The sequence below is a fragment of the Canis aureus genome, chromosome 11 (assembly GCF_053574225.1).
Source record: "Canis aureus isolate CA01 chromosome 11, VMU_Caureus_v.1.0, whole genome shotgun sequence".
Lineage (NCBI taxonomy): Eukaryota > Metazoa > Chordata > Mammalia > Carnivora > Canidae > Canis > Canis aureus.
This window is the reverse complement of record NC_135621.1, coordinates 67,077,678-67,104,218: the sequence shown is the minus strand read 5'-3', so window position 1 is coordinate 67,104,218 and position 26,541 is coordinate 67,077,678. Positions and strand designations below refer to the sequence as shown.

The window sequence follows — 26,541 nt, the reverse complement described above, 5'->3', positions numbered from 1 at the left end:
GGCCTCAGCAGGTCTGGGCCTCACCGTTCAGGTGGAAAGGCGGTGAATGGCCGGCCTGCTGCTCCCTAGCTACTTCTTGGACTGGGGGGCTGCACCCTAACTTAGGCCTGAGGTCCAGAGGCTCCCAGGGCGGGCAGGGCACACTGCGGGCGCCCAGGGGAACGCGGCGTCCTGATAATCTGAGCGCGCAGCATTTATTGAGCGCTTAGCGTCGCCACGTGTCCTGCTCAGTGTTTAACAGGACGTGTGTCCTGATTTCTCCTAAGAAGCCTGCTTTGGTCTTCTGCCCCCTGATTCCCACCCGCACCTTACAGGCTGGGTCTGGTGTCGCCGTCAGGGAGCGGCAGTGCCAGGCCTCGAAGCCTGCTGCCTCCTTGCTGCTGCTGTCCCGGGAGGGATGTTCAGGCCACCTCAGGAGCCCCGTGGCGGGGGCTGGTGACAGCTGGGGACAGCTAGCCAGGAAAGCTGCGGCTCCAGGTCCGTTTGTCGCCCCTCCCAAGCGCGCGCCCCTTCGCCGCCGCCCTGGACAGCCAGATGGACCAGTGTCACCTGCTGTGCAAGTGGCTGGGAGGACGGTCTCCGCAGAGGTGGGCGGTGGAGACACTATTCCTGCGGGGGTCCCCCATCTCGGGAGCCGGGACCCACCACTGGCTGTCATCCTGCTCCTCTCTGTCCGCTCGGCTGAGGCCGACATTAGGTAAATACCAGTTGTCACCCGTGGGCTCTGCCCAGATTTGCCACCCTTGAATGCATCCTTTCAATAGGTGTTTGGTGACCCGGCCCGTGAGGTCCCGCCTGCCTCACAGATGTGAGGTTCCAGCCACAAAACAAAACAAAACAAAATCTGGGATGGGAAAGAAGAGTCCAGATTTCACTGCAAATGAAGCTTTCCAGAGCTGCTGACTCAGGAGTTTTCTTTCCAAACATCTGAAACAGCAAACAGATTGTAAATTAGGAGGGAGTTACAAGATAGTAGCCGAAGGGAAACGCCGCCTCCCCTTCGCGGGTCGGAGCCCAGGCCGCGCGGTGCACAGGCGGGGGTGATTCCAGGGGCTGGGATCGGAGCCGGGATCCCGGCGGGATCGGGGCTGGGATCGGCGGCGGGATCGGGCAGGGATTGAGCCGGGATTGGGCTGGGATCCGGGCGGGATCGGGACTGGGATCAGGGCCGGGATCGGGGCCAGGATCAGGGCCAGGATCAAGCCGGGATCGGGCTGGGATCGTGACTGGGATCCAGGCCGAGATCGGGGGCAGGATCGGGGCTGGGATCTGGTGGGATCAGGGCAGGGATCGAGTCGGGATTGAGGCCAGGATCAGGGCTGGGATCAGGGCCGGGATCCGGGCGGGATCGGGACTGGGATCCGAGCAGGGGTTTGGCCGGGATCAGGCCCGGATCGAGGCCACGAGCCCGAGGGGCCGCCCGCCGAGTTCTGGCCTCTCCTGGGCCTGGCGGGGCGCGGCGTCTTCCCACGGAGGCAGGAGGCCGAAGGCTGGTCTGTGCCGTCGTCTTGAGCCCATGATTAGCGGCTCCCACCGGGTCACAGGTCCGGCTCCCAGGACAACTCCGCAGAAATAAAGTGAAACAAACCATAAGCCCGTCAAACTGCGGCTTCGGAGGAGCGGAGCCCTAGGGCTGGGACGGTCCGGGGCGCCCTGCTCCCCCCCACCCGCCCCAGGCACGGCAGCAGGGGGGGTCGGGGGGGGGTTGAATCTAGCGGAAGGCGAGCGGGGTGTGGATCCCACCGCTGATGGGCCCCGGGGGGTGGGGGGTAAAGCGGGTGGCCGCCGTCATCATGGCCCAGCGGTGCCTTCAGGGTCCTCGTGGTCACCGGGGGAGTGACTGTCAGCGTGCCTTCCCTGGGGGTACCCAGCTTGTCTGAGGACCAACCCGGGGGTCACGTGGGGCCTTGCTCGGAGAGGCGTCCTTGCTGATTTCCCCCCAATTCCCAGACAACCACCTGGGGGGCATCCCCGGGAAGGGGGTGATTCTAGGTTTGGGGGTCTCCTGGCGAGCCGTGCACTTTCAGCCAGGGGCCACTGGCGGTGTAGACCACAGGGTCGGCCCGGAGTGGCCCCGATCCCCACTCGGCCGGCCCCTACTTGCTGCCTGCAGGGCAGGGGCTGAGGCAAAACCAGCCCCAGACAGATGGTTTCGGCCAAATGGAAGCCCCTGGGGCGGGCACGGTGCCTCGGCTGCTCCAGAGCTTGGAGGCCGAGTCCCCGAGCCACAGGACAGGATATGTTGTGGGGAAAACCACATGGGGCTTGCGGGGGGCTTGCGGGGGGCTTGCGGGGGGCTTGCGGGGGGCTTGCGGAATTTGCAGGCGAAGGCAAAGCACAGATTCTGGAAGGATCCCCGTGTACCTCACCAGGGGGCTGATGCATGAACTAGTTTAGGAAGCGGACGAGGTGAGGGTTTGCCCAGGTGGCGGCGCCGAGCGGGGGCCCGAGGCCAACAGGGGCAGACACTGTCCCTAAGTGCCCTCGGGCCTCGCAGCCTGAGGAGAGCCAAGGGCCGCCCCGAAGTGCCCAGAGGTGCCTCGGCCCTCCGCGGCCCGGCCGCTGCCGCTCTAGGGAAGCGTTCAGCCTTCGGACCAGACGGCTTGGGTTCTAGACTCTCCTCCTCTGGCTGAGTGACCTTGGCCGTTCCACGTTCTAGGCCTCGGTTGCCTCACCAGGGAACTGGGGCGAGGACAGCTGGGGTGCCTCTCAGGGCTCCGGGGAGGCGGGGGACAGAACGGGAGCGCCGCCCGCGTCTGGGCCTCAGGTGGGCTGGTGACGCTTGCTGAGCCCTGGGGGCTGGGGAGCTGCCGCGTGGGTGAGGGGGGCCCAGTGGGGGCGCCGGAAGGGCTCCCGGGAGGGGCCGGCAGGTGAGCGCATCCCGCAGCGGGGCCCGGGGGGCACAGGGTGAAATCGCAGGTGCCGCGCCGCGGTCACACGGTCACACGGTCACACGGTCACGGGTCTTATGTGAAGTCATCTGAGAAATGCTCTTCTCAGGGGCGCGGGGGGTGGGGGTAGGGGCTCGGGGTGGAGCATCTGCCTTTGGCTCAGGTTGTGATCCCAGATCCTGGGATCGAGTCCCACGTGGGGCTCCCTGCATGGAGCCTGCTTCTCCCTCTGCCTGTGTCTCTGCCTCTCTCTCTCTCTGTGTCTCTCATGAATAAATAAAATCTTAAAAAAAAAAAAAAAAAAAAAAAAGAAATGCTCCTCTGAGCTAGAGCCCGGGCCGGAAGGATAAGCTGAAACAACGGGTAACTGACATATAAGACTCCGGGGGTCAGGCTGACTTACTGTCAGGAACAGCACTGCCGGAGGCTGTGGGGACCCTGGGTCTCCACTGAGAAGTCCTACCGGTCCTGCCAGCCATCAGAGCGAGCTTGGTGGTGCCCCTGTTTTCTGGGACTCGCAGCTCCCTTGAGGTCCCTACGAATGTGGCTCAGACACAGGCTGGCCTAGCCACCCCTCCAAGGTGGGGAGATGTGGGAGGCTGCAGATGAAAAGACCGGGAGTCAGGAAAACCGTTTTCAGGTCCTGCCTCTGGTTATAGATGCGTAATGTTGGGCAAGTCGATTTCCTGTGTAGACTTCCCATTTCCTCAGCTTGGAGAATTGAATCATCCTTGGCTTTTTGAAATTTGCAATCTGCAACACCCCCGTCCCCCGACATAGAGGCCCGATGAGTCACTGCAGGGGCCAGCCCTCCCCTCCCCCACTGCAGGGCCCCTGGGGCTGGTTTCTGGGCATCTGTCTCGTTCATCTCCCAGCCCGAGAATTCTGTGGTTCTCTGAGGTTTCTTCCTACCTTAGTTTTCAATTCTATAGACTCTGAACTACCTGAGACTCGGAAAAGGGATTTGTTCCACACGCTACAGCTGGTTAGTGGAGAACTCTCTTTAGAACACACGACCCCCAGCTCCATCCCTTGTCCCTTCTACCTCCCCAGGTGCTCTCTTCTACCATCCAGGATTGTGTCCTAGCATCTGTTCCTCCCAGGTCCCAGTAAACTTGTGTTGCTGCTCACTATAGATTCCTTCCCCCTCTTAAATCTTTTTTTTTTTTTTTTTTTAAACTCATATAAGACACACAGAAAAGGGCAGAGATACTGGCAGAGGGAGAAGCAGGCTCCACACGGGTAGCCCGATGTGGGACTCGATCCCAGGATCCCGGGATCACGTCCTGAGCCGAAGGCAGATGCTCAACCGCTGAGCCACCCAGGTACCCCGATTCCTTCCCCTCTTAGAACACCAGGAAGTCAACAGATCCCGTCCTGAGACAGTGACCCTGGAATCCACTTCCCTAGGTATTACTGTAACTCAGTGAAACACTGCATGCAGTGAAAAATGAGGCCCAGCTCTGCAGATGTCCTAGGGCCTGTTCTCTCCTTCTTCCTACCAGACTCCCATTTAGAGGCTGCCCAGAACACAGGTCCTCCCCAGTCTCTTTTGTAGCCAGATACGGCGCTGCCACCACGTTCTGGCCACAAGGTAGTAATTAGAGTTATTTTGTAGACCTTATGGAAAGTGCTCTTAAGGAGAGGGAGAATGCTCTCTTCTTCGCTCTTCCCTCACTGATGGCTGGAACATAGGGCTAGTGGCCGAACCATCTGCAGCCACCTTGGACCATGAGGTAGACACCACGTGTGGGTGGTGGCGGAACAACGAGATAGTCAAGAGCGTCAGTCACCGGTGATCTCGCGGAGCCCGGTCGCCAGCCCTAGCCTGCAAGACAAACGAACCTCAATGGTTTAAGCCGCCATTACCAGGTCTCATCAACCCTGGGCCTTGACCGTAGACGGCATGAGCTGGTGTGTCACTAACACAAAGACCCCTGCCGGTGAAATGGGTGCCCCTCCAACTGCAGGGCACATTCCAATCTCGGAGCAGCTCCGAAGTATGACAGAAGTATGAATCTTATTACACGGAATGCAGTATTTTGGGTTTTTGTTACTCACAGCCAAACCTAATCCTAACGGATTCAAGAAACGCGAGGGAACGAAGTGGCAGGTTCTAAATAGAGAACATGATAATCATGTAGAGGGAAGAACAAGCTTCTATATAAAAGCATGACTCACAAAAATAGTAGTGACACATGACTCAATTTAGGGACATTTCTCCCATATTTCCCAGTCTGGATTAAATGGGGACCTAGGTACGGCTGCTGGGGTTTGACCAGCAAGGGGAGATGCGAGGCTGGGGGCTGAGGGGAGCTGGCTTGAAGGCGTCGAGGACACAAAGCTGACGGCTACACCGGTGTCCACTGCGCGTGGCCGGCTTTCAAGGCCTCTGCTCTCTGGTTTCTTCTCCCCGGCTCTGCAGGGCCCGCCCGGTTGACGAGAAAGACAAGGGTCAGCTGCTGTTTGCCGCCACGGCTCTCCCTGGGCTGACAGACCCCGAGACGCTGGAGGCGCTCCCCGCACTGCCGCGGCCTTCGGGCTCGGTGGGGGCACTTCGGGTCAAGGCGAGTCGGCCTTTAACCTGTGAGAATGCGAGGGGACGTGCCTGCTGTGACGAAAACATCAAAGGCCCATAGGACAGACAAGCAGGGAATCTGGCTTGTCAGATTTATTTTGTGATTTTTATTTGTTCATTTATTTGTATTTAGTTTTTTAGAATGTGGTTCTAAGAAGACATATCCATTGTGGGTGTCACTGAGGCAGGGCCACTTCGAGGACGAAGACTCCCTGGACCACTTCTTTTTTTTGTTTTAAGTTTTATTTATTTATGATAGTCACACAGAGAGAGAGAGAGAGAGAGAGAGAGAGAGAGAGAGAGAGAGGCAGAGACACAGGCAGAGGGAGAAGCAGGCTCCATGCACCGGGAGCCCGACGTGGGATTCGATCCCGGGTCTCCAGGATCACGCCCTGGGCCAAAGGCAGGTGCCAAACGGCTGCGCCACCCAGGGATCCCCATCCCTGGACCACTTCTAAATAACGCCATCCCTTGTTACTTGCCAGGATCCTTCCTCCTCCTCCGATGGCTTCTCGAATCTACTGGGATGGGGGGGTGTGTGGGGAGCATCACGGGTTTCGCTGCCTCTAGGTTCTGGCTACGTTGGCTCTTTCCTCACGTGACAAGCGTTCTACATTTATTAGAACAGAGCAGCCCCACGGGAGGGTAGTACCGTGCCCTTTTAAGTCTCAGAGAGGCTGATGACCTTTCTCACAGGAACGCAGCTAATCCACGGCTGGGAGAGGCTGCCATTATGGTTTGGTCTCAGGGTAGAAGCAGCCCTTTGGGCTCTAGTTACTGCAACTGGTGAAGTTCTGCTGAGTGCTTCTATCCTTCCACTCGGAAGGGTCACCGGACACTGAGGACTTGGGACTATTCGGAGAGAACCCCCAAAACCCTCCAGAAAAGTTGGGGAGATGGCGGGTGGAGGATGGAGAGGCGCCGTCACTCCAGGCTGTGCTTGCAACGGGGGTCCCACAGCCCGGGTGAACCCGGCAGCACAGGACTGTTGGTGAGGGAGGGGCCGAGGCTTCCACCGGAGCCTCCCCACAGGCTGAGGGCCGCTGTCGGGCGGGCTGCCACCCTCTGATGAAATAGGTCATGTGACTCGGCTGACACAACAGCTAGTAACAATATTTATATATTTTTAAAGATCTTGAGAGTGAGCGAGAGAGAAAGTGAGAGACACAAGCAGGGAGGAGAGGGAGAAGCAAGCTCCCTGCCGAGCAGGGAGGCAATGCGGGACTCGACCCCAGGACCCTGGGATCACGGCCTGAGCCGAAGGCAGACGCTCAACCACTGAGCCACCTGGGCACCCGGCTAATAACAATATTTAAAGATTACCTTGTAGAAATTTCCTGCTCACCTTGATATCATGCATGTATTTTCTGGAAAAGACAGAAATTCCCTGTAAACCCTTATTTAATCTTGCCAATTCTGATGAAGATACATTTATAGTGAATCATGGGAATTTCTTTTATAATCTCATGTTTTACATAAAAACGGCTCCCCTTTAGTACTGACCCAGTTCCCATGGGCCAGATCCTAATTCCTTCTGCTTTCAAAAAAGTGGAAGCCCTGCTAAATGATTTCCTCTGGATTGAAATACATTAAAATGGAATAAATCTTTGCATCCAAACTCATATTTTCCCTCAGATACCAAAGTATAAAGACACCACGCTCAATTTCTTTTAAATTATTTTATTTTTGTGTAAGCTAAAAGGAAATTTACACACTGAAATCTCAAAAGACCTTGGGCATGCACATTAACCTTGTCAGAGGTTCTTCTACGTGTCTTTCTTTTTTCCATAGGAATTTCCCCAAACATGTAAAACCCATAGTTTTTTTCTGTATATACAGCCTAAACCATAGCAATCTATGATTATGTCATTTTACACTGTGCAAAATCCTCAAAAAATAGTGGTACGATAAAACAAAAAATCATTAACAAGTAAATTTCATTGTAAGACATTCATATAATTTGGTCCTTCTCCAAACCAAACTGATTTAAAACAGACACAATCTCTTTAAACCCCTCCAATCAAGTTCTGACAATGATCCACACACCCTATAACAAAAGAGCAATCGATAAAGTACCTTGCAAAAGGTCAAACAGCAATATGCCAGATTGAAAAGATTAAAAAAGAGTGCAAAAATGTTAACAAAAAGCCAGATCTGAAACATACCCACCACACATAAAATTGGGGGGGGGGGGGGGAAAGCTAAACAGGGACTTTGGAGCTTATTTATGATAGCAAAAGTAATTCAACATATGATATGAAAAATTAATAGAACATTCAATGTAATCTGAAAAGACTGAAGGGGATTTCACAGACAGTGGAGATTTGAGTTTTTAATTTTCTTTTTTTTATTTCAAAAGTTTTGTAAGAAGGACACCACCAGTGTATTTCACAAAGACATAAATGTATACACCCCAGCAACACAAAAAGAATAAATCTTCAAAAATGTTCACCCCCGATTATTTACATTTTTTTTCTAATATAAATTTAGGACTTCAGTATGTAAATAAATATACATTACTATGTATACCTTTCTAGTGCGGCTTACCAACAAATCAGCTGAACTTTTTTTTTTTTTTTTTTTTTTTTTAATTAGAGCAGGTATGCTTTTGATGGTAGGTAAGGAAGGGCTGGAGGGAAGGAAAAGCAACTGAAATTGTCCAATCCACATCAGTTATCCATCCGCTTTCTCCTGGGACCTTGTGGAAGGTGTTAACGTGGCTGGGAACATCAACACCTTAGCATGCATGAACGTTAAGTCAGGAAGGCTAGCGATCACCTTGATGGCTTCTTCACTCAGGTGCTCTTCTCTTTTCGGTTTCCTAAGGACAAATGAAAAAGAGAAGTGTGTTGACAGGACTCTGCTGTAAGACAGCAGGGAGAAAATCCACTCTCAAGGTAGACAGCGGCCTGTGGGGACTTCTCTGCCAGTTCCTGACCCCGTAAGGAACTGTGTGTGCTTCTTGCGCCAGGTACCACTCTTCCGAAGATGCATCCCCATTTGTGTATGTGCGTTACAGCTGGGCGTGTGCACACATACACTCGCATGCACCTAGGTACAGCTCACAGATCTGCTTAAGGCTAGAAGCATCTACCCGGGCACACTTTTATAATTTTTTTTTTTAATTTTTATTTATTTACTTATGATAGTCACAGAGAGAGAGAGAGGCAGAGACACAGGCAGAGGGAGAAGCAGGCTCCATGCACCGGGAGCCCGACGTGGGATTCGATCCCGGGTCTCCAGGATCGCGCCCTGGGCCAAAGGCAGGCGCCAAACCGCTGCGCCACCCAGGGATCCCCGGGCACACTTTTAAAATGTTACTAAGCAGAAATATCATGCTGGAGCCCTAATAAAACTTCACCCAACTGGATTTCCCCCTGAACCCCACTAAACTACCAAAATTACTTCAACATAAGTATGTCTGGCACAAGGCCTTGTAAATCATTTTAACCTCAGGCGTTCTTCATCCCTTCCTGGGGAATTCCAGGAGAGGAAGCCCTTGGCTCAGAAACGCCCAGTCTCAGCCCTGCTGGGACACTGACAGCAGGTCCAAAAGGAGCAGCACGGGAGCTGGTCGCAGGTGCTGAGAATGGACTTAGGCAGGAAGTGCTCAGGGAGAGGGGAAAGCTCGAAATCCTTGGGCTTCTGTAGACGAAGTAGATTTTACTCGCTGGCCCCTGATATTAGAGGTGAGCACTTCAGGAAGAACCCCTTTTACCCAGGGCTTCCCAGATGGTGAGCTGCGGAAATGTCAAGTGAGCCTCAAATGTGGCTCAAGTTGAGCACATGACTGTAAGCCAACCTTGATTTTTTTCCAGGATGTTAAATATATTGAAAGAATAGTTGTAGTCATTGAGATATTAATTTTAGACCAAATTTTGTTTAAAATTGTTGATTCTAAAAAGCCCAATTCTCTTTTATGGTAAAATAGTTGGTCCTATATTAGGTGTGACACAAGTTATTTCTTCCACCTGAATTCTTTGTCGTTGGAATGGGGAACAGGAAGTCAGGAGATGAAGCGAGAAGGGAAAGATAGATAACGGGCTTTTATTTCATATCTAGGCTTTTCTGTTGTCACTTTTAAATTCAGGCTGAAATGAAAAGATTTAATAGAATGATGGAAAAATCAAACATCACAATTTTAAGACCGAAGTTCTTCAACGAGGGGTGGGCATTGAAACCATCAGATCAACCAATACTCAGTTCTAAGGTTTCTCAGAAGAATGGGAGAGCAATCCAGTATTTTCTGCTTAAAATCTACAATTTTAATTGCATTTAAATGGTGGCAAAATTATTAGGTGGATGTTTGATGAAGAAAAACCAGAGAGTTCATTTTTAGTCTCAAAGTGAAAGACTGGAAGTGTCTGTATAATGGAAAGAGATCAAGGCTCTCACCAACGGTCAATCTTCGCATCACTACTGAGGAGTCACCAGGTCACTATGCAACTTCTGATGCGGTACAACACCTGTGCTGTATTCCAGCCAAAACCTTTCATTCGAATTCATCTAATTTGTGGATATAGTTTCTAGCTTACAGGAAATAGGGGGATTAGAGAAACATATTAAATACTACTAGAAGAAAGCCAACAGATAAATCCAGAGGTTGGGACGTTCTGCAGGACACCTGGACATCTTTTTAATAAGCTAATGTTAAAACTGAACACAAACAAAAGGGTGGGAGGTAGATAAGTCAGGTTAAAGGAGGCTTAGAGGCTGAAACAGCCAGGTACAACAGTTCCCTGCTTTGAGAACTGGTATTGAGGGGACATCTGAATATAGCTTTGGTATTAGATGGAATAAAAATGTACTGAAGTTCACAGATGGAGATTTCAGACTGCAAAGGTAAGTTCATTTCGGTATGGACTATAAAACCTCATTTTTGGCTAAAAACCACACATATGGATATATTTGCATATCAAATGATCTGAAAGGAATTATACAGATCTGAGTGGTAAGAATGTGAAACTGAGTTTTAATTGTTTTGTATTTTCTAAGTTTCTATAATATATCTTATTGCTCCTATAATGATAAAAGTTATTAAAAACAGTAACAAACAGGGGTGCCTGGGTGGTGCAGTTGGTTAAGTGTCTGACTTCCACTCAGGTTATGATCCTGGGGTCCTGGGATGGAGCCCTGTGTTGGGCCCCCTGCTCAGAGGAGAGTCTGCTTGTCCCTCTCCAGCCCAGTTGTGCGCTTGCTCTCTCTCAAATAAACAAAATCTTAACAAAACAAAACAAAACACAGCAACAAATAAAATTGGACCTAAATGGACTTTCTCATTTGTGGAATGCAGTTGGGGTGTGGGAAAGGAGAGCAAGGTAGAAGCTTATACCCAAGAAATGGTTAGTAAAGATTACTCTAGATGTTCTACTAATGGCCTTACTTTAGAAGCGCTATTTAGAGGCAACAGGAAATTGAAAAAAAAGTTTACAGAGTTGATAGTTTGTGTATTATCTGTAGTCACTGTGCACTGATGTGATCTAGTTTTCTTGGACTATAAGAAGAAAATTGAGGAGAATTTAAAAATAAAAAGTTGTATCATGAACTTTTCTCAAATCCAAAAGCAGTGACCTAATTTTGATTTACATTCTCATTAGCTAAGATTTATCCTTTTTGTCAGTGGAATACAACTCAGAGTCCAGAAACAAACCCATTATTTATGGAAAACTGATTTTCAACAAGGGTGCCAAGACCATTGATGGGGAAAAAAAGAGTCTTTTCATCAAACAATGTGGGATATCCACATGTAGAAGAATGAAGTTGGACCCCTATCTCACACCACATTCAAATATTAAATCAAAATGGACCAAAGACCTAAATGTAAGAGCTGAAGCTATAAAATTCTCAGGAAAAAACCTAGGTGTAAATCTTCCTGACCTTGATGTAGACAATGGTTTCTGGGATGGCTGTAACCAAAAGTCAGACAATAACAAGCCTTGGAGAGAATGTGGAAAAACTTGTATCCTTACATATTATTGAAGAATGTAAAATGGTGGCACTACTTTGGAAAACAGTCCAGCAGCTCCTCAAAAAGTTAAACATATCGATATATTGTATGACCCAGTGTTTCACTCCCAAGAAAATGAAAAACATTTGTCTACACAAGAACCTGTACATGAATGTTCACAGCATTAGTCAGAATAATCAGAAAGTAAAAACAGCCCAAATATCCATCAACCAATTAATGGGTAAGCAAAATGTGGTGTAATCACACAAAGGAATATAATGTAGTCATAAAAAGGAATGGAAAATACTGATACACTCAATAGCATGGCCAAACTTGAAACTCAAAACACACTAAGAGAAAGAAGCCAGGAACAAAAGGTCAAATACTGTATGATTCCACTTATACGAAATAACAAGAATAGGCAAATTACTGGAGACAGAAGGCAGATGAGTGGATGTCAGAGGCTGGGAAAAGTGACAGAGAGGGAGTAACTGCTAATGAGTATGGAGTTTCTCTCTGGGGTGATAAAAGTGTTCTAGAATTACATAGTGGTCATGGTTGTGCAATGTTGTCAACATACTAAAAGCCAATGAACTGTATACTTGAGAAGGGTAGATTTCATGGTATGTGGAATATATCTCAACTAAAAGCTCAAAAAAAGAAAGATGTACGTATCACTTTTGGCGATGAGTCGTTCGGCTTGAATAAACCTGACTTGGAGGTTTGCCACTACTAACTGGGTGGCCCCACTGATTAGAATCAGGAGGGAATTTTTCTCTATATTAGAAAAGGTAAAGCAAGAAGAAGGAACTATTTTATTTTTTAAAAGATCTTATTTATTTATTTGAGAGAGGGAGTGCATGAGAAAGGGAAGGAGCAGGGGGAGGGGCAGAGGGAGAAGCAGACTCCCTTCGGAGCAGGGAGCCCACCGAGACTTGATCCCGGGACTCCAGGATCATGACTGCAGTCGAAGGCAGACACCCAACTGAGTGAGCCACCCAGGTTATTTTAAAACTAAGTTATTTTAAAACTAAGAACTTGCATCTCTTTTAAGAAGTCACTTGTAACAGCTTGTGTCTGGAAGGAGATGAGCACATGTACTTCTTGCATATGCATCAAAGGCACTTAGAAAAGAGTATGTCCTTTTGTTACTCGCCACCTTCCTCTGCCTACAGCACAGCTTCTTAACCTTGTGGTGTGCCCTACAGTCACCCTACCTTCTGTGTGTTGTCAACAGTCAAGTTTGCTGAGCTTTGCTTTCTGTAGTTTTATTCAAAAACAAAAAGAAAAACAGAACAAAATGTAAAAGTAACAAAGACACCAAAATCTCCTGAAGTGATGCATGCCATCCATCTTTTTCTTCCCTGTACAACTGAGAATCATTCATGGAGACATTTTACAGTATTACCTTCTAACTTTAAGACTTGTGAATATCTGCATTTCTTACCATTTTCAAATAATTAATTCCTCAAAACAAAATACAGAGTTGGCAACTCATTTTCTTTTCAATTTGTTGTGTTTCATTTTTTTAAAATGGCTTTTTTAAAAAAAAGATTTTATTTATTCATGAGAGACACAGAGAGAGAGGCAGAGACACAGGCAGAGGGAGAAGCAGGCTCCCTGTGGGGAGGCCGATGTGGGACTCAATCCCAGGACCCCAGGATCATACTCTGAGCCAAAGGTAGATGCTCAACCACTGAGCCACCCAGGTGCCCCTAATTGGTTGTGTTTTAAACGCAAAGCTGGACAGATACTAGAGAGCAATTCAACGCCGTTACAACACTAACCTTAGGATACACACAATGATTCTAGTACACTCTGTAACAGTACAGAGTAAGGGAAATGATGAAGATAATTTCTTAAAGTGATAGGAGTTGTTCAGGTTGCCTGGTGTACAGGGGATGTTTCAAGAATGAGTAAAACAACAATTAGGAGAGCAAGCAAGCTGACAATGTGGTGTAGAGCTCCTCCTAATGGCACAAAGACTAATTCTCATCATGGGACTGGAAACTACCACAATTCATTCAGTCAGACAGCAGAGGTAAAAAAGTAACAAAATGGTACAACCGTCTTTAGAAAAGGTTGCCCTAAAAATGGCAGGGGAAAGCTCAAACAATAAAAGCATCAGTACTTTTTTAAAAAGTCAAATGTGCAGTAGCTTTGGCTATTGATGCATTTATAGAAAAAATGGATGAGAAATTTGTATGAGAAGATTTTTGATTTGAAAATATGATTTGGAGACAGAAAAAATTAGGAAATAAGCAAAAATAATCCACGGAGGATTCATTTGCAAATAGGTTCACTAAATAGGAAGCCTTCCTAGTGCCAGGAGGCGTTACCACAAAGAAACAGGAGCAAGGAGAATGACAATCTGTGGTGTGTGCATGCCATAAATTATTCTAGGGAAAAGTTAAGGAGATTCATAATTATGAAATAAGTAAAAATGCCTTTTCATAATTATAAATAATAATACATATCTGGTTTAATGAATGGATATTTAAGAATACAGTTTGAAAGGCAATGTGATAATTCAAATCAAAGTTTTAAGACCGGTAAGCATTTATTATTCATAAGAAAAAAGGGCTTTTTAATTTTTTTTTTTTTTTTTTTAATGATAGTCACAGAGAGAGAGAGAGAGAGAGAGAGAGAGAGAGGCAGAGACACAGGCAGAGGGAGAAGCAGGCTCCATGCACCGGGAGCCCGACGTGGGATTCGATCCCAGGTCTCCAGGATCGCGCCCTGGGCCAAAGGCAGGCGCCAAACCACTGCGCCACCCAGGGATCCCCAGAAAAAAGGGCTTTTTAAATGGATGTTTTTCTACAGAAGAACTGATTAAAGAGATAAATCTGAATCTGACCTGGAGGCAGAATGGATTTATTTAGGAGTAAGGCCTATAATACTTTTGCCAAAGCGAGCAACTAGCAGGTAAATATTTCCACTTGAAAATGCTGACGAATAATGGATTTGGAACAACAAAGATGGTACCCCTATCAACCAGTATTTGCTATCGCAGTAGTGATTTCCTGGTTCACAATGACTACCTCTTATTAGGAACTGGCCTATTCTTATGGCTAACGTGTCAAGGGAGTAAGCATGGCTTACTGTTCCAGTGCTAAATTATGTAAAACTAAAGGTTTCCTGAATCCTGAGCACAGGGGCCCAAGTGACATTCTTTCTATCTGGTTCCAACACTGCTTTTCTATAAAAGCCATGCCCCTGAAGGGCCTCCCAGAAAGCTTGGCAAAGCAAGGCTTCACATCCCAAGTTAGAGGTGCTGCACATCAGCAATAATGCAGAAAATAAAATAGTAGCCATCGCCTACTCCATCTTAGGTCAGGAGTAGCAAGATTAGCTTAAGTGACTCTGGGAGTGTGAAAGTGGGTTCCCACAGATGATCAGCTCAGTGGTTATGAAGGGAGAGGGACTGTTTCTACAATGGCTTATGATCTCAATACTTAATCAGAATTCTTCTCCACAAAGTTTATGGGGGTGGGGTAAAAAGAAAACCTCATCTGTCAGCCCTTCCCAGCCTCTCATGAAATAGCTCTATTCTTTTTTTTTTTTGTTTTTGTTTTTTTTTGTTTTTGTTTTTTTTGAAATAGCTCTATTCTAATAGAGTTCACAATTAAACATAATTTGATAACTGTTTTCTGGAATGAGGCATCATTTATTGATTTTTATAAATAAGAAGTGAATTTTAATACAATATATTGAAATACTGTCAACTTACTTGCTTTCCCATTAGAGCTGTTTTGTTTAACATAGAATTCAAAGCAAGGTGTAATGAACACTAGCTGTTTACCTGGTAGATGTGCTTGTCTTCTCTACTGTGGACATGAGTCTTGCAAATGCATCCGTCACTTTTAGGCTTGAGGTGGAGATTTCCAGCTTAGAAGTTGTTAACTCATACAACTCTGGATCCACACCTTATAGTATAAAACAACAGTCAGTGAGGGCAAGTTGCAGTGCGTTACTCAATCAGCCATGATCCAAGATGCAAAAGGCACTCATTCTGTAAACATCTGAGTCTTTTATGAGCACAAAAGGTCTTTAGACTGCTGTAGTATTGCATTTGTTTTTTAAATTATAGATTTCACATTTCAGAATTTTTATAAAGTAGGAAAATACTTTTAGGATCTCACTTTGGTATAAATGCAGCCTTAATTCATCTAACATTTATGTAGTAGATATGCAAATACTTCTAAAATTTCTATCTGTTATAGAAAACTCAATTTTGGATTAGTTAGCAATATGAAAGTTATCAATGTTGCATAGAGAGCACATATGATTTGTTTGTTATATGATACTTCAATTTTTAAATGGACTGATAAACCTCATTTTTGAAGTTTTCTCTCCCTCTACACGTTTGTAACCATTTTACCTCCATTACACTTTCTTCCACACCAAAAGATTCAGAAGCTAATCTAAAGTCTCAAATACGGTAAATGACTTGGTTAAATATATTCTGATGCCCTGAGGACACGAACTATTACTCAAAGCATCAAATTAGTGCTAAAGATAAATTATATACCACATGTTCTTTCTTCAGGTCCGAAGCAGGGAGGGTAAAATATTCCCAGAAAAACTAATAAGAGCACTAATTTTAGACAAAATGAAAATTGTCTCAAGGATTACTTATATTTCTATGGTCTCATATCCAGTCTGGTTTTAAGGAATTCAAAATGAAGCTGATTTGTTAGCTTTGATTGGACTTCACTAAATATACACATATATTTTTATATTTCCTTTGGATATAGATTTATATTAAATAATAATGACTACAAAAACACTGAAACGAACAATTAAACATTTTTGACTCAAGCTCAACTTTAGTTAATAGAGACTCAGATTAAAAAAAATCAATCAATCCTCTACTCTCTGTGGTACCAGCAAATTACTTGAGATAAAAAGTTTAGTAGTTTCAGAATATAGCAGAAAAGCAGACTATAAGGAACAATGTCTTATACTTTCATCAATCCTTACTTATAATTTCTCTGAAGATAGAAAATTATATATAAATGTAAATATTAATGTTATTAACAAGCTTCTTTTTAAGATATTTTAAGGCTAAGAAAGTCAGGAACTGCCTTCTATTAACCAACTTTGCAGATACCTAGCAGATGTAAACACAGATCTCAGATGTTTACAGAAATCAAACAAGCAAAAGCAGCTTCCACAGTTATTATGTCCAACAAGGGAGGAAGGCTATAGAAAATGTTTGTTGACTCTCCCAAGTTCTTAATATTTCATTAAGGTACAATTTCAAAATATACTTAATGAGGTCCTTTATTTGTATCTCTGTAAGTATATAGGTTTCAATTAAAATCTAAAAAATTGTAGATGCCTATAAGGAACGAAATGAACCAAAAGTACCTCCTTCCTCTACTTTATGAAAGGTTAGATTTTAAGTAACCACAAAATTTAAGCTGATGTCTAATATATAATGCAGAATAAACAACTGTATTCTGACTGGCAACAGAAAAGTGGTAGTAAAAATTTGGTTGAGTTTGAAAAATACTGGCCACTTGGCTGTCAAAGAATAAAGTGGGAGATAAAAAAAAAAAGACAACAAAAAACCCAAACTCCCTAGCCCAAAACAAAACAACCACCATCACCAAAGAAATAAAAAATAAAATTAAAAAAAAAATAAAGGAAGGTACATGATACCGTGACTATTTTATATTTTTCAAAAATAAGATAACTTACTCTACACTAATTATTGGAGAGTAATTTTTTTAATGGAAGAGTTTGCTTGTTTTTTTTTTTTCAGAACCTTAATGAGGCATAGTTTAGTTACATAACTAAAGCTAGCCAACCAAGTTCTATGCCAACCTCCTAAGTCTCACACACAAAATAATTAAATAACCGCAAGCTAAGACAAAATGACTTTCCCAGAAACAAGTCAGAAAAAGTGCAAGCAAGTGGTGAACTGGAACACTGAGAAAAGTGTTGATACCTGTAGCTTGATGGTAAGTTTTAACAAAACCCAATAGCAATAAAAAGAAGCCAAAGCAAATTTATAGTAATCAAGTTTATATAGCGGCTAGAGCATACTAATGAAAATATGGAACAAAAATATTTAAAAGGTTCCAAAATAATGAGGACTGCATTTGAGCATGCTAATTTCACTTCCATTACAGCTCTAAGCCTCTGAAACCACTTGCTCTTCTGTGTGTATTTTGAGCCTGGTTATCACGTAATTTCTGTATACTTCTTATTTGTGTTCTAAACGGAGTTTGAAATGTAACCAAAAATTAAATTTAAACCAGGTTTTAGGTGTCCAAAAATAGTGACCCCATGTAAACTATAGTACAGTTCATGACAAAACAAATCTGAGAGCAAATTAAAAATGGGAGTTTGGTAATTCATTCTTGGGAATATGGTAAAATAAGGAAACTGATACACAAGTTTTTGTTGTCTTTTTTTCCCCCAATTAAGTATTAAAAACAGCTAATTAGGCTCACCCCGGTCATTCCATAGCTCAAATGTATTTTAGAAGTAATTTGAGTAAATAGTAAAATAACATTTTGAAGTCAAAACCAGACAGATTGGTTTTTTATCTGCTTGCAAAATCTTGGAAATAATGAAAATGATAACCAGGGGCTTAGATTTGAGAAATCCAGTCATTCTATCAAATGGCCTTGGAACTTCCTCATAGCAGGATCAGATTTCAATAACCATATTCTGGAGAAAGATGTTCAGGGTTCCAGGCCCACCCTTATCTGACTTTTATGGTTTTCCCCATTTCCCACCATGGCTCCTGAAGTGGGTGACAGGATATCAAGTGGAATAGAACAAAACCAGCAAATTCTCAGGAACCAGGCTGGCTGTGTAACTGGCTGCTAGAGGGCACAGACAGGGATCCTTGCTACGCATTCTGGGCATCAGCATCTATATAGCACCCCAACAGCTGTCCGGTGATCAATGGGCATGATTACCAGATCACAAGGTGGGATGACAGGGACTCATTAAAATCATATTGAATAAAATGTAAACATAAAAATGCCATTATATTTTAATCTTTTATTCAGTTAAAAAATGACAAAGTACATTAGTCCTTTGGTCAATAAACTGAACTTCGCAGGGCTGAACATTAATTTAACAGGCACTCCATTAAGTTTTAATTTCTAGTTTTTAATTTCTCATAGCAATTATTTTCTACTATGACTTCTGTAACAGTTTTTTTTTTTTTCTCCATGAAAAACTAACAGAATACTTTCTATTTAAGGGCTACATAAATTCTATGTGGGACCTATATATAACTCAGTGCTAGACTCTAACATTTTGGAACCTAATTATACATTTAGCATTAATAAACAACTAACTGCTAGAATTTGTAGAGGTTCTATTATCACAGGCACTACAATGTAAAGTCATCTTTGTATACTAAAATATCCTTATATTTCTAAACCCGTATTTTTTTAAATGACTTTATAGAATATGCTTTTAAAAATAAGCATATAAAATATCACATTTTCCACTTACAGGAAAAAGAAAAAAAACCCACAAACAAACCTTGCCTTTAACTGGCTAAAGATATTAGGGCTACTTTATTCCTAGAAACTACTTTCAGCTCTGAATAGTACACTGAGAAAGCTTTCTTTAAAACATGTTTTACAGAAGTCATTTGTTATAGTCAGATACTAGAAAATAACAATAGATAAAAGAAAAGTATTAGAAAGATATTATAGAGAATACAACTACTTGTTTCCTTGTTTATAGGAAAGTCAAGTGATGTGGTCATGCTTTTAGTAATTAAACTAGAATTGTGGTTTTAACACTCTGCTGACCTGGGATTGTGGTGCTGCTGCTAGAGCTACTGTCATCCACGGGCCCAAAGAAATCAAGGTTCAGAAGAGTGGAACCTCCACTAGCTTGAAATTCAGTGACCGTGTTGGTAGGCAGCCACACAGAAGGTAAGCCAAGGGAGGAGGGGTTATGTGTAAAAAGGGGTAAGACACACACTTGAACATGCAGGTTATAATTAGTAGTCATTACATATTTTAAAATCAACATTAAAACAATGTGTACAGTATTAGTTTTTCATTACTAAGGACATTTCTAAAGTAACAATTTAATAATTCAATGTACATTTTCTCATGTACAAAGTAAATAATTTAACACTTAGTAAGGTTTTAGTTAGGAGTTCAGTTCTTTCAATCAAAACTCAAAGCCATACCAGAAAGACCAAGGGGAAAGTATACCCGTTAAAGGGAAACAATACTTTAATCTCAACCCAACAGTAAATCACTGTACATGCCCAAATCAATCTTCCATGTTAGTAATGTTGGTTTCAAATTAATGATTTTTAAAAAGTGACAAAGTTGTCAGTTTCAGGACACGCACCAATACATTAACTTGGTTTAAATTAAAATAACATTAATAAGGACTATCATTACTGCCCTACCCTGATGTGCAACCTCAAGCTGTACTGTTCCCCTTTAACTCTGAAACAGTAATCAGAAATAGTATACAGTTTTAAAGAAGTTGTTTGTTAATAAAAAGCATGATGATTTGACTGAATATTCAAGACACCAGACAACAGCAAAAGGTGCATCCAGGCTTTCCTTCAGCACTGTTATTCAATTGGATGCTTTCCAGATCTAGGACCCCCAGTCTAAGGCAAAGCTGATGGAATGACGGGTGTTTTAGACAATGGCTCAAATAACTTATAAAGTATAAGGAATAAGGATAATTGTATCTTAGGGTCCAATCAAAATTTGTGGTGTCAGCACACTGGAAAACGAGCATTTTGTGTCATTTATTTTAAAGACCCACATTACTAGGATAAGTTATTCCTTTTCCAGGATTTTCTCTTGAAGCCATGAGAGAAACCAATTATTTCTAGAACTACCTACTAGTATTTTGAGATAAGTTTTAGAAAAGGATCATGAAAATCATTCATTTTCCATTTGCATAAGTGCTCTATAAAATATTATTAAATCTGAAAACTACTTTGAGTCAATAAATATGATCTATTTGCACACTGTTTTTGGTTATATAATTGTGCTTTGTGCTTTTTTTAAGCAGCCTCTAGCCACAAGACTTTGCATCCAAGAAAATTCCATAAATTAAAACTACAGGAACAAATTTCAAGTAAACTGGTTCTACCTAAAATATCATTTCAACTACTTAGATACTTGTAAAAAATAAAGAAGCTTGTTTTTGACTTAAGATAAAGAAATTAAAATTTTACCTAGCTACTGCCACCTACTTATGTACTTAATACTGTTTAATAATAGTAACAGCTGTTTTTTTTTTTTTTTTTGAGCAATTACTATTCAGAAAGAAAGCCTGAATTTCCAAAGATAAGAAGTTATGTTCAAACAAAAAAGGAAATCAGCAGAGAGAAGTTTGTCTGAACTTTGTAGCTTTCTTAACTCTAGCTCTGGTGCTAGAGGCTCTACGGAGAGACGTACCATCTAAAGGGTTAGTAAGGCCACTGCTACTCCAGTCAAACTGGACGGGTGGTAGAGACTCCTAGAGTTGAAAACCAAAAAATCAAAATTAATCAGTACAGGCTATAGCAACATAAAGAATCCTTAAAAAACCAAAAACAAAAACCAAAAAACAAAAAAACCCCAAAAAACAAAAACTATTATAGCAAGATCATTAGGCAATAAAGTACCTAAAGACAAAATTGGGATAATTTACAATTTCAGAAGGTTACTTAAAAATATGAACACGAACTGAAACTGAAAAATTGACAAAGTACAGCTTATTGGTAATTTAAAAAAACTCTCTGAGAAAAGGAATTCACTTTACATTTTCAAACAGATTTTTATGGACTGATTCTATGTCAAGATTTCAATCTATTCTCAAGTTATGATCTAAACTATTGGCTAGATTATAATACAGATATTTTAAAAAATCACTAACTTTTTTCACTAACGAGTGATCTACTTTATATTAAATGACTAGCCACTTAAAATTTCTCAGAGGACGGTCTAATGCAATACAGAAGGTACTATATGAAAATAAGGAGATCGGCATTTTTCAAGACTAAGTAACTACTAAATAACTAGTTATATGACCATATCTGGCTTAATTTAGTTAGTCTCTTTGCATATAAAATAAGAAGGTTTAAAGTCTAAGGTCTCCGGTTCTTTACAATTCCCCAAATTATAAAGAAAATTACGGGACAGAAACTACATTTAAAATTAAAAGAATTTTTAAAATCAACTTCTCCAGTTTAGAAATTACTTATAGTCAGCATCAGAATTTAATTTTTAACATACTTAAAAGCATAATCAGAGTTCCATTTGACTATTTTGGGTTTTTAAATTTTGTTGACTGCCAAACACATAAAGATAAATTGAGTAAATGATACATGTAAGATGGAAGGTAATACAAAACATTTAAAAATGATCACTGCCTTAAGAACAATCTTAACAAGAAAAAAATCTTAAGAAAAAAATCTTAACAAGAAAATCCTGATTTTCTTTTTTTATTTTGGGGATGGTGTTGACAACATTTACTGGAACAACCTGGGTTCTGATAGACTCTTAATACCAACACGTTGCTTTTTTTTGGTTATTGCTTACCACTATGCTTTATTGTAAGGTAGGTACTATTAAAACATTATATTATATTGGTGTATAGATAATTGCTTGTTCCCTATAGGAAAGGAGCATGAATTGGTTATTTTTGAAAGTTTAATCCCATGATATTATAATACAATTGTCTTGATAATTGGGATACAAATGACAGGCATGTTACTATATGCATTTAGTCTTCCCTATATCAGGTCAGGACTGGAGGTTGAGGAGGGAGGTATAAACAAAGCAAAATCCTCACATTAGTGGTTGCCAGAGGGTTGGGGATAGCTGGGGGGTGGGGAGGTCTATTAAGAGAGTTCTTTATGGTGATGGAAGAGTTCATGTATCTTGATTGTGGTGGTGGTTTTACGAATCTATCCACATGACAAAATGACATAGAGCTATACACACACATTGTAATCAAGTCATATCTCTGGTTTTGATATTGGGCTATAATTAAGAAAGATGTAATTAGGGGGAGAAACTGGTGAAAGGTACAAAGCATCTCCTCTGTACTATCTCTGCAACTTCCTGTGAACCTATAATTATTCCAAATAAAATAAAAAATAATGCTGGCGAAAATCTGATTTATAACTTATCTGCATGATTAATAAACATTTAGAAAAGATCTTTGTTAGCTGATCTCAAAAACAAACAAATGAAAAGCTCTAAGTATCCCAACAGATTCAACTTCTATTATTCTACTCAGAGACCAGTGAAAGAAACCTTTACTGGTTAGACAACACCCAGGATGGACAACAACCAGGTTAATGCACTAACAAAATTTCTGGTTGAAGAAAGCAAAGCTCTTTCATTAACATGTTTTATCTAAACGATGTCAGTTAGCTGGTTGCTTAGAAATATTTCAATGATTTGCTGGAATTTTAGATTCTCATACAGGTATGTGGCATTTTGAAAACATAGCCAATATTATAATAATGAGGTACTAAAACACTAGTCAATATTTAGTGGAAATAAGACAGAAGTAAAACAGGAGACATTAGCAATTATAAGCTAACTAATGGCACTGGTGAGGAGGGCTACTTAAAGAGAAAGCACTGAATGAAGCACTAAAACAACCTCAAGCAATGTGGTAAAAGTGATTACTGCAGCAACTAAAAGCACTAAGGAAGAAAAGGTCATAATAAAAAGAGCAAAAACACTATCCGTTAACTAACTGGCATCTAAATAAAAACTTGAAATAAAAAATGAAAGAAGAAAAATTAAGTACATTTACATTTATCCCTAAATATTTCATGGTTTTGTTGCTTTGGCAAGTAACATGCTTTTTACTTCAATTTCCAATCACTTGTTTTTAGGATATATAAAAATACAGCTTATTTTTATATAGTGATCTGATATCCCAAAATCTTGTCAAATTCACCTATTGGCATTACCATGGTTTTCTGGTAAATTCACTGGGATTTTCTATGTAGATGATCATGTCATTTGTGAATGACTTGTGTGAAAGACAAAGAATGCCTGTTAAAAAAAGAAAAGAGCAGAACCCACCTCACTCCCCCAAACCAATGGAGGCTACAGATCAGAGGCATACATCATTTAGCCTTTCCAAATATGTTCTCTTAATGTAAAAAGAGAGAACAATGCCATATAATCATTTTTCCTTTCTTCTAACTTTAAAATTCTGATTCACAAATGGAACAGCCACATCAAATGGCCTAAGAGGATATTTGCTAAGTAGTGACTAGCTAGATAAATAACTGCTGGTCACAGAGCTGACTCTACTCAGCAGTGGATAAGATGTGGTTGACATACTGATCTTACTAAGAGGGGAATCAGTAGCAGCACCGTGAATGATGTGACCATGAAATTCAGTGAATGAAGATTTAAAAACAAAACAACAAAAGTATCACTACTGCTTTTTGCCCATAAAGCTATCTTTTCAGGTAAAAGTATCCTGGAAAAAACACCAGGAACAGTTGTTAGTAAGTCATCCAGCTCTTAAACAAGAGATGCAATGGTTACAAGAGTAATGAGTACAAACTAATTGGGAAAAAAACAAAAAAAAACAAAAAAAAAACAAAAAAAACAGTAAAAATTCAATGGATACCAAAATTGAAACAGGACAGACAGAAGAGAAAGCAGATATCATAATGAGAATTAAACAATAATGTGAAGTTTGAAAGTCACTGTTAGTGATGGCGCTATAAAAACATAAAAGCAAGATTTGGTGTATGATTGACCAAAAATAAATAAATAACTAAATAATTAGGTATTAAACAGATCCTTCCTGACATATTTTGCTGAACTGTCAGCACTGAAGGCTATGGCTGTTTCCTTGGGGTATTATGACTAATGGGAAGATGTAGTGTATTACTGCATGGCTAAAATAGAAAGTAACAATAATATATACAAGCCTGCCAAAGAATAGTGGTAAGAAACATCGCTTTATAGAAAGAGAATCTTACAATGCATTTTAGATGTTTTTAAAATATTTTAACTTGATTCAGGGGTATAGAGCCAAGCAAAGATCATACAGTCTGGTGAAGAAGATGAGGTACCTCAGCACAAAATCCCGACATGTATAATGAAATATCCAGTGTAATTGTGTGTATGTTAGAATGAAGACCTAGAGAGGCTCAAGCTGATTCAGAAAGAAGTCTGAACAACAACTCCCACTGGGAAATATTATTTTGGTTCCCAAAAACGTCTAAAAGGGAAAGCTAATGAGGATCACAAACTACCACAAAAAAAGTACAGAATGAAACTTGTTAATTCATACTTTGTGTATTTTTTAAAAAGAGAGGTGTGTGTACTAAACAGATGTGATTATCAAGTTTTTAAAATATAATTAGCAAGAGACCAAGTTCCATCTTCTAGCAAAAAAGTTAGATATGCTTCAATGCTGCTGAAAATATCTATACTTGTCTATCAATACGGGGACAGTAGTCTTTTGACCATAAATATAGAGGGGTGTATATGTGTAAAGAGACAGCAGCAGCTAAACACGTATCATGGAGCTATGACTAACCTCCATTTAATTAATACACATTAATTTCCATTAAAAGTTCCATTAAATTGACACACTTTTTTTTTATTAGATCATCTAGACTTTTAGTCATTTACAATTAAATTCTGTAAGGAAGATGATAGATATGAAGTGTGACTAGAATGAAATATAAGAAGTCAAACCAACTAGGGGCAAAAATGACAGGTGACAGCTAACTGACAAAATAAGCAATAGCTTATGGGGCTGTAACACAGAGAAGTGCTTGGACGGAGGAGAGGAGGAGGAGGTGGTGGCAGCAAGCAAGACTAGCAACAAGTGGCCTCAAATAAAGAATGGCTTCATTTTCAGTAAACATACCAGGTAGTTTGAACCAGGTAGTTCAAATTACTTTCCTAACATCTAGCACTGTTGGAATAAAAATGCTGCATAAGGCAGAAGTGGGAATGTGCTGTGGGAGAAGTAATTTTGGAATCTGCTTATGTAGGGCAGGCCTGGGAGGGAAGCGGAGAGCCAGAGAACAATAATACAAGGGCAATTAACGGAGAATAACTAAGGACAGATTCTACCTATGGAGACAAATTTGCCAAATCACCCTGCCTGTTGCCCAACCATCAACAAGGCCAGGCATTTTATGCTTCAGGCTTCCTTGCCCACTATTTCAGTGCTAGTAATGAATTGGCTTCAAAGGGATGTTTAAGTTATGCTCAAGTATGAACCACAGTGGTACACAGCAGTAATGTTAGATGTTCCTTGAAACACACGTGAAAGGGTAGGACTTTGCTTTATATCATTATTTTCTAAAGTATATTCTTCAAAATACTAGTTCTACAGGTGTTATGGCCCTTTTCCCCTGGTCTCTGCAGAGAAGGATCCTGTGGCCAACTAAATTTAAGAAATAAAATTAAATAGGGTTATTAACTGCAGGATTCTCCAGAGTGCTTAATGTGTGTTGAGAATCTCCGAGGGTGGTTACAGGGTATGATGAAAAAATTTCCAAACTTACTTCCCTCGGAACCCTTCTTTAATGGAACATCTCTGGGGATTAGCATTCAATGGAACACACATTTTGGGAAAGGCTGTCCATATTTGTGTGTTAGATATAACTAAAGATGATACTGAGATGATACTGAAGGTAAGAAATGACAAAGCAGATGTTTTACAAATGGTAATGTTCACTTAAAAATATCAATCTTTGAAAAAGAATGCTTAACCAGCACTGAGTCAGTTTCTAATTTGATGTGGGAAGAGTAAGCAAATTTTTTTCCAGATAAAAAAGCGAGGGGAGCAGCTTTGATAATAAACATATTAGACTGAAAAAAAATTGTGCTTAACAGTGCCAAGGAGGTGAAGGATAAGAAAGGTAAGACAGTTTTCTTTTTTCTTAATCCAAATAATGTTTGGTAAAGGCCACATCATTTTCAACTTAAGTAACACTTTTATTCAAACTCTCAAAACAACAGTTTTTGATGTAATAAACACACCTAATCTTATTACTTTATAAAATGGGTAGGCTTCAGGAAAAACACACATTAGCAAATTTGAAGGGTTTGTGTAAATGCAGTGTTTCCCAATTATTCTGAAAATCAGTACTTACCAGATTGGTGTGTCAATAATTA

The 26,541-nt window shown here is 41.7% G+C and overlaps 1 protein-coding gene across 7 annotated transcripts in view; it reads right to left on the bottom strand.

The window, feature by feature from the left end:
- Positions 1-7,133: 7,133 nt before the first annotated feature.
- AFTPH (aftiphilin) overlaps positions 7,134-26,541 on the bottom strand; it is a 67,673-nt gene continuing 48,265 nt past the window's right edge. For 5 of the 7 annotated variants that reach the window (XM_077915641.1, XM_077915637.1, XM_077915638.1 and 2 more), the window contains 4 exons: positions 20,836-20,896; positions 19,207-19,290; positions 15,219-15,342; positions 7,134-8,290 (listed from right to left, as the gene is read on the bottom strand). In XM_077915641.1, the coding sequence (XP_077771767.1) occupies positions 8,143-8,290; positions 15,219-15,342; positions 19,207-19,290; positions 20,836-20,896 (417 nt within the window). In that variant the 3' untranslated portion in view covers positions 7,134-8,142. The remainder of the gene's footprint in view (positions 8,291-15,218; positions 15,343-19,206; positions 19,291-20,835; positions 20,897-26,541) is intronic. The other 2 variants (XM_077915643.1, XR_013389789.1) reach the window with 2 other exon arrangements.